Raw genomic sequence first — 8,552 nt, forward strand, 5'->3', positions numbered from 1 at the left:
AAAAAAAAAAAAGAGACACAATATAAAAGATAGCCTGAAGTCATCACAAAAACCAGCAAGACTCCACCCTTTACAGCCTCAAAATTGCAAAAGTAAAAAACTTTGCTTTAAGAAGAAAACCCTAGGCTGGGTGTGGTGGTGTGTGCCTGTACTCCTAGCACTTAGGAGGCTGAGGCAGGAGGATCACCACAAGTTCAAGGCTAGCCTGGGCTACATAGTGAGACCCTCACTATGTTTTTTTGTCTCAAAAAACAAAAACAAACATACAAACAAAAAAACAGAGCCCCAGAAAACCATGTTCCAAAATGGCAGCAGCCTAGAAAAGTTGTTTCTCAAGATTTAGTTCATAAGCACTCAACCCCTACAGCCAAAAAAAAAAAAAAAAAAAAAGCCTAGCAGCAGACCTTGGCATCATCCACATGGTGCTGGTTTTGGGTGCATGCAGAACGCAAGAGTTAGGGGAACAGAAAGACTTCCACCCAGATTTTAGAAGGCCCAGAAGGCCAGGCAGTGTGCCCCTGAAAGGGTAATATATAAAGGTGTAAATATAAAGCCAAAGGTGCAGCAAGACTCCAAAAGTTTAAAAAAGTAAAAAATGTAGGTCATCTGCTAGACATAAAACTATAAGACTTAATGTTTGCCTGGGTAGATTTTAGATCTGCTTCAGTTCCTCTCCTTCATATTCCCCTATTTATACCTTTTAAAATGATAATGTCTATCTTACACCATTAAATGTTTAAAGTATTTAACTTTCTTTTCATACAGGGATTCATAGCTAAGAGTTTGCCTTAAATCTCAAAAGAGACTTTACACTTAGACTTTTCAACAATGCTAAAACTGTCAAGAGCTTAGCAATGCTTAAAGATAGCCTAAATGCCAGGGCCAGGGGCAGAATGTTATGATAGGTGTCTAGATGTGCCCCCAAAGCCTCACGCAGTCATAGGTGGAGCTTTTTCAGAGGTGGCTGGATCTAGAATGTGTGGTTCAGGGATTAAGGGTGTGTGAATACTAAATCAGTCCACTGATTGGTTTGACACTGCTCTAAACCCAGCAGCCTAGATAAAATATAAAAGGGGCAGAAGAAGCTGCTAAGGTCACTTGGATTTGCTTCTTCAGTATTTTGTAGCTTTGCTACCTTCTGCACCCCATAATCTGTTTCTCCTCTGTGATGTCAGTCTGCCTCGGGGCCAACCAATTACAGACTAAAACCTGTACAAATTATAAGTCAAAACCTCCCCTCCTGTAACTTTGGGTGTCAGATATTGTATCTCAGCAACAACACCAACAAAATATAACTAAGACAAATATTCTTATATAATAGACTGTGTTATATGTGATCACAATTATTTTATGATTATTAATGCTTTCTTCATCTCCCGTACCTGTGTGGTGGAGTACCACAGAAGGACGTGCCCCTTGCCCTGTGTCTAGTGTTATAACCTCAAGAGCTTAAAACTGGCCACAGCAAGAGAATTTATGCCACGGAAACCGGCTCTCGCTTCCAGTCAGGAATTTCTCCTCCCCGAGAGCAGCTGTTAAATATCTACCAGCACCACACTCCCTGCAGGTTGTGGTGGTTCCGCTGCTGAACACCTGCTCTGTCCCCACCCGGGCCATGGGCCATGTCAGGGGCGCCCTCGGTCTCTCTGATCCCCCACTGCCCGATCCCATAATCAGCAGCTGGAGAGATCTCATCGGTAAGGAAGCTGTTCCTCTGTGCGCCCCGCCATCCTCCGGCTCCCAGGTCCACACCGTGCGGCCACAGCACCTCGCCCTGCGCTGCTGCCCGTGGTCACTGTTTCTGTGCCAGGCTGGCTCCTCTTTATTCCTCCCACACAGTGCCACCCCGGGGCCGGTGCGCCTGCTGTTCCGCCTGCTGGGGGTCCTTCTTCCCAGGGGCATCCCAACACGCCCTTCTCAGGGGCTCCCCTCCCCTCTTCCCCGCCCCCTTTCTTGGCTTCACGGCACTTTTTTTTGTGTGTGTGTGTGTTTTTCTCTGGTACCGGGAACCGAACTCACGACCTTGTGCTTGCCAGGCAGGCACTTTTGCCGCTGAGCTAAATCCCCAGCCCCGCTTCACGGCACTTTGAAACAACTAATTTCTTGGTGCGGGTTTCCTCTCTTCTTCCCGCCAGGCCGAGAGCTCTATGAGACCTGCGAGCTTCGCCCCACCGAGGGCCGGGCCAACCCGAAATGTTTGCTGAATGAAAGACTGACTGCGAGGACCGGAGCAGCTAGATGTCTGCGGGGCTTCTCAGGACCCACCTGTTCGGGCACCCACGATGTGCCTCGCTGGCTGCAGGTGTTTGGGAAGCGGGGCACATTGGGGACCCCCACTCCCTGTGAGGAGGCACTCACCTTCCACCGACAGCTTCTCCACGGCGCGGCGCTCGCCGCGGGAGCAGTGCGGGGGCAGCGTGTAGCCCTTAATGCTGCGCCCGGTGCGCACGCGGCTGCTGAGCACGTAGTTGGGGTCCAGGTCGTCTCCGCCCTGGGGAGCGTGCGTGCATCAGGCCCAGGGACCTTCGGGGTGCGGCCCAGCCAGCCCGCTGCCCCATCCCCAGCCCTCAGGTTCCCCTAGCCTCCCCAGGTCTCCAGATCTCCCCAGAACTCTGAGGTCTCCCCTGGTTCCCAGGTACTCCCAGGACTCCTGGGCTCTGACGCCCAGCCACCTCCCGAGCCCCTCTGCTTTCCTAGCCTCACTACCCACCAGCTATTCCTCCACTCTTTCCCCACTTCGGTTTTTTGAGACGGGGTCTCGCCCTGTAGTTCAGACTATGTGTAGGTGGAGGGGCCATGTTTTTCAGGCTCGCCTTGAACTCAGGGTGAGCCTCCTGCCTCAGCCTCGCCTCCCAGACGCTTGGGATTACTAGCGTGAACCACCACACCAGCTTGTTTTTTTGGTTTTTTGTTTTTTTGGTTTTGTTTGTTCGGGCTTTTGTTTTCTCTCCACGTCCTTTCGCATTCTTTCCTCCTCATTTCTATTTCTCTTCATCTCTCCCCTCCCTGACCCTTCCTGTCCTGTCCCTGTTGCTCTGCATCAGATTTTGCTTTTGCAACCTCTTCTGCCCTGCATCTCCGTCCCCTCCCCACCCTCCTTATCTCTGTCACGTCTCGGTCCCTGGCCTGGGGGCGGCTGACCTTGAGGTTCTCGTGGTTGAGGTCAGTCTTGTGCTTGTCAGTGGGCTTGAAGCCCCCATGCCGGTCCTGGATGATGGGGTCGAAGAGGTCCTTGAACACTGTGTAGGACTCCTCATCGCCGGCCACGCAGCCCACAGTCATGATGAATGGGTGACCTGGGGGTGCGGGCTGAGGTCAGAGGCGCTCACTCCCAGAAGTCAGCCTCCAGTGTGTGCGTGCATGTGTGTGCGTGTGTGTGAGACCCTCTCATAGGCCAGCGTGTAGCTCTGTGGTGGAGCACTTGTCTGGCATGTGTGCAACCCTGGGTGCCAACCCCAGCATGGACAAAAGAGTAAAAATATAAAAACTGGGCCCGAGAGTGCACATGTGTAATTCCAGCACTTGGGGAAGCTGAGGCAGGAAGATAACAAGTTCAAGCCTAGCCTGGGCAACTGAGTGACTTAGTGAGATCCTGTTTCAAAATAAAAACTTTAGGGCTGGGGAGTTAGCTCAGCTGCACAGCGCCGCCTGGCAAGCACAAGGTTGTGAGTTCAGTTCCCGGGACCAGAAAAAAAAAAAACAACAACAACAGAAAACTACATGAATCAAAATAAAAACTTTGAGCTGAGGATATAGTGCAGGGGCATAAGCACCTGCCTGGCAAACACAAGGTCCTGAGTTCAATTCCTGATACCAAAAATTAGCAAAATAAAAATAAATAAATAAAAATAAAAATTTAAGCCAGGCGTGGTAGCACACACCTGTACTTCCAGAACTCAGGAGGCTGAGGCAGAAGGATCTTGCGAGTTTGAGACCAGCCTGGGCTCCAAAGTAAGCTCAAGTCCAGCCTGAACTGCATAGCAGCACCCTATCTCAAAAAGATTTTTAAAAAAGGGGGCAGGTGGGGGATGTAGCTCAATGTATAGGCTCTGGGTTCAATTTTCAGTACAGAAAATAAACAATAAGGCCAGGGATACAGCTCAGTAGTACAAGTGCCCACTTGTACCACTGCCCGATCCCATAATCAGGCATAAGGTCCTGAGTTCGATTCCTGGTACCCCCCCAAAAAAAAGAAAGAAAAAAAAAGAATAAAAACTTTAAAAAATGCAAATGAAAGACCTGCTTATGCACCAGTAGAGGGAGCAGGGGCCGGGAGAGAGGGACCCTTCTGGTCACAAGCTGTTGCAGTTGAGTGGGGTCTGGATTCCAGCCCCCTCCTGCAGGGATCCTTTGAGAAAGACCCTGAGGCTGCGGCAGTGCTGGTGTGTGATCCCTGACATCTGGGATCACACACACCTTGCCTCCAGGCTCAGCCCCAAGCCCTGGGGTGCACGGCTCCAGTATTCCCACACAGCTGCCCACTTTTCAGATGAGGACACTGGGGCTCGGTGGCTTCCCAGGAGGTCTCATGTCATAACCATGCGCGTTTATGGGATGGTGGATTGTGCGCTGTCCCACGCCTCCATGTCTCACCCCCGCGCCATGCTCGTGGTCCCCATTGTACAGATGAGGCCTGAGACCCCTTGGGGGTACAGTGGCCAACTCAGGTCCCGGGCCCTGAAGGCCGCTGGGGCCCTATCTACCTGGGTTGTCCACGCCTGTCTGGATGACATCATCCAGGGTGAAGCCGGACGGAGTCTCCTTGTCGCGCAGCTTCTTGTAGATGTCGAGCGTCAGCACTTTGGCCATGTGGTTGTTGTGCTTGCTGAGGTCGGGGTACTCCTCCTCGGGCTTGTAGTTCAGTTTGAACTTGTTGTGGGTGTTGCCGAAAGGCATGGCTGCGGCAGTGCGGGAGACCTGAAGTGGGGGGATCAAAAGGTCGATCAGGTTGATCACTCAGAGTGGCCAGAGAACCCAGAGAGGTTTAGGGGTCAGACAGGCCATGGTCCTTGGAGCGAGAGGGGTCTCCTCTCTGAGCCCCTGTGTCTTGCCAGGAAGTTAGGGACTCAGTTTCTCCAACTGGGTAATGAAGGGGAAACCCTCATGCCAGAGCAGTATTGAGACACATGTAAGAGAGGAGGTTCTGCAGCTGGGTATGGAGGTTCCCACCTGTAATCCCAGCACTCTGGAGGCTGAGACAGGAGGATGACAAGTTCACAGTTAATCTGAGCTATATAGTGAGTTTAAAGTCAACGTGGACTACAGAATAAGACCCCGTCTCAAAAAAACAAACCAGACTAAAACAAAGAAGAAGGCCGGGCATGGTGGCGCATGCCTGTAATCTCAGCACTCAGGAGGCTGACGCAGGAGGATCGTTGTGAGTTTGAGTCCAGCCTGGGCTACAAAGTGAGCTCAAGGCCAGCCTGAACTGCACAGTGAGACCCTGGCTCAAAAAGACCAAAAAAAAAAAAAAAAAAGTGCAGGTTTTGGAATCTGACAGCCTGAGGTTTTTTTGTTTGTTTGCTTTTTCTTTTTGAGACAGGATTTCACTATGCGGTTCAGGCTGGCCTTGAACTCACAGTGATCCTCCTGCCTCAGCCTCCTGAGTGCTGGGATTACAAGTGTGCACCACCACACCTGGCCCTCACAGTTTGAGTTTTAATCCCAGCTCTACTTTTACAACTAACTGTGTGGCCTTGGGCAAGTCGCTGAACCTCTCTGTGCCTGTTTATGCATCTGTAAAATGGAGAGCCAGGATAGCACTGCTCTCCTGGGAGTGCTGAAAGAGTTAAATAAGTTGATGCAGGTGAAGCCTGGCAACAGTGTCTGGCTCCCATAGGCCTTCTTCTGTTCCGCCAGGTGACTGCTGTTCCTGTTTTCCAGGCGCGGGGGCGGCAGAGGTGAGGCATGGCTGGGACTGGCTGTGAGCAGAGGACCCCTCTCCATGAAGGTTCCGCCCAGGGACCGGCGGCTCTCCTAGCTGCCAGCTCTTTAGGAGGAAAAAAGCTCAGCCAGGCCAGCTTCAAATCCCACCTATGCCATTTCCCTGCTGTGCGACACCAGGCCGGTCACGGGGCTTGTCTGGACCTCTCTCTGTCTCCTTGGAATCCAGCCTTGCCCAAGGGGCGGCGGGAAGGGCTCTCACGCTGGGCACCAGGCTGGCTGAGAATGGGCCCTGGCTCAGATCAGGGGCCCCCTGGTGGCTGCTCTTGTTGCATTTATTATTTTTCTTTTTGGAGCACTGGGATTTGAATTCAGGGAGCACTGAGCGACCCCCTCAGTTCTTTTATTTCTTTTCTTTTCTTTATTTTTTTTGTCTTTTCAAGACAGGGTCTCACTAAGTTGCCCAGTCTGGGCTCAAATTTGCAATCTTCCTGCCTCAGCCTCCTGAGTAGCTGGGATTACAGGTGTGTAATTACAAGGGATTAACTCCTGGCTATTATTATTATTTTTATTCATCAGATCCAGAAAAAAGGCACCTTCCAGCAAAAAGGGGTGGACAACCCTGCCCAGCTCCAAGGATGGGCAGCACTGTGGGAGAGAAATCGAGACCAGGGTGAGCTGAGGGTGGGGGGTGGGTACGGGGGACAGGGACCTGCCCAGACCTTCCCAGCTGGGTCCAGCCTGGCTATTTTTAGAGCCTGGCAGACTCCTGCTGCCCCGCCCTTGGCTGCCACCCCACGTCCCATTCGGGGCTCGGCTTGCACCAAGTCAGCAGGAGGACAGGTGGGCCAATGTAGCCAGGAGGACGCACACCGGGCCTCGGGGCTCAAGGACATCCTGGGCTTCCGTCCTGGACCCCCTCCCTTCAGAGGGTGTCCCCACCCCCATCCCTGTCAGGGACACCCCATGGGAGGGCACTGAGGCTAAGTAAGTCACCCCCAAAGAGACACCAGCAGAAATAGCCCCAGAGCCACACACCCACCTCAACTCGGGCTCCCCAGCTGCACGGTACAGAGTCACACGGTCACACCCCAAAGCTCGGGATGCACACAGACAGAGGCACTCAAATGAGAGCGTGGAAGGTCGGACACAAGGTCACAGGGACACACAGGGTCACACACACAGAGACCCCCCAACACCTGCAGGCCCTTGCAGGTGACACCCCGCCGCTGAGGCGCCCAGCTCCAGTGACAAGTTATGCACACGGGCCTGGCCGGCCGCCACCTGCCGGAGGTGACAGCTGCCAGCTGTCAAGAGCCTTTGTCTCCGGGATTGCTCCCCCTGTGCCCACCCTCTCGTGCTGCAAAATCTCAGCTCACAGTGGGGGCCGGGCAAGCTCGTGGGTTGGGGGCTCCCAAGCTGAGCTCTGTGTACAGGAGGCGAGGCCGCACACGCGCCCTCCCAGTGCCACACCAGCCCCTGGCAGCCACGAGAACCCCAGCCGGGGATGCGGCCGGACCCCCAGTCCCCAGGTAGTACCTGGCCGGGCTGTGCTGAAGGGGCTGTCTGTATCCTGGAGGTAACGCTGACCCGGAGGGCGAGCCTGCAGCCCTGCCTTATATAGGGGGGCCCTGGGCTGCACCATTGGCTGGGAGGGGCTGTCCCCAGGGAGGGGGCCCAGAGGGCAGCTGAGCCTCATTGCCTGGGCACCGTGCCCGCCCCGGACCCAGGCATGCCTCACGCCCAGCCCCATGGCCTTGTATGGGCCGCCCCAGGGGCTGGGCCTGGGCCCCCCCAGCCGGCTGGTCTCCCGACCAAGTGCTGAGTCGGGCTGGCGGGAACAGCTGGCCCCCCGCCTGGAACACGGGACAGGGGCTGTGGGTGTCCGGGCACGTCGTCCTGGGCCGGTCCCCTGGATCTGCAGCAGCCACCAGCCTTTTCCCGGGCACCTTCTTCCAGCCCCCAACAGCCTGGGCCCCTGGAACTCAGCCCTGGGCCTCCCCACTTGCTGAGCACCAGCTCTCGGGAAAACTAACAGTGACCCCGGGAGAACCAGGGCTGGGCACCAGGGCCCAGAGAGGCTGTGTGACTTTGTCTACTGCCACCTAGCCACAGGGAGGGCAGTGACCAGGGCCGATGTTGGAGTCTGGGACAGCCAGCTGCAGCAGACTGTGACCTGCGGTGCCCCTTCCTTCATGGACAGTTAGGGGAAACTGAGGCCGGGCCAAGCGGGAGAGATTCAGGCTCAAGGCTGCCGGTGGGGATGGTGATCGCCGTCCCCTCTGCTTTCCCTGGTGTTGCCGGGAGACGGCTGCCCTGGAGAGGACAGGTGGCCCTGGGCCAACTGGGAAGGAGCTATTTTTAGAGCACGCTCTGCCTCTCCTCTGTGAAAAGCAGGCGGAGACTCCAGCACAGGGTGGGGGGCCCAGCAGCAGGTGTTGGGGGTGTCACCACGTGTCAGGGTTAATTATAACCGGGCGTCTCGGGTGTCCCCAGGCCTTGGCTCCTTACAAGGGCAGCGTCGGGGCAGTGGCCGCACCGAGCCCCAGGGATAGGTGGGCTGGGGCGGGTGGACGGGAGCCCATGGTGCCCCAGCTGTGACAGGAGCTCAGAGGCAGAGGACCGGGCTCTGCAGACCAGGGGGCGCCTCCTCGCTTCCTCCCTGCTCC

The 8,552-nt window shown here is 55.0% G+C and overlaps 1 protein-coding gene across 1 annotated transcript in view; it reads right to left on the minus strand.

The window, feature by feature from the left end:
- Ckm (creatine kinase, muscle) overlaps window positions 1–7,529 on the minus strand; it is a 12,662-nt gene extending 5,133 nt beyond the window's left edge. The window contains exons 1-4 of the mRNA XM_005412510.1: window positions 7,423–7,529; window positions 4,704–4,917; window positions 3,142–3,296; window positions 2,359–2,491 (exon numbers count right to left, since the gene is read on the minus strand). Of these exons, the coding sequence (XP_005412567.1) occupies window positions 2,359–2,491; window positions 3,142–3,296; window positions 4,704–4,896 (481 nt within the window). The 5' untranslated portion in view covers window positions 4,897–4,917; window positions 7,423–7,529. The remainder of the gene's footprint in view (window positions 1–2,358; window positions 2,492–3,141; window positions 3,297–4,703; window positions 4,918–7,422) is intronic.
- Window positions 7,530–8,552: the final 1,023 nt, after the last annotated feature.

The sequence above is a fragment of the Chinchilla lanigera genome, unplaced genomic scaffold, assembly GCF_000276665.1.
Source record: "Chinchilla lanigera isolate Chin_1 unplaced genomic scaffold, ChiLan1.0 scaffold00154, whole genome shotgun sequence".
Classification (NCBI taxonomy): Eukaryota; Metazoa; Chordata; class Mammalia; order Rodentia; family Chinchillidae; genus Chinchilla; species Chinchilla lanigera.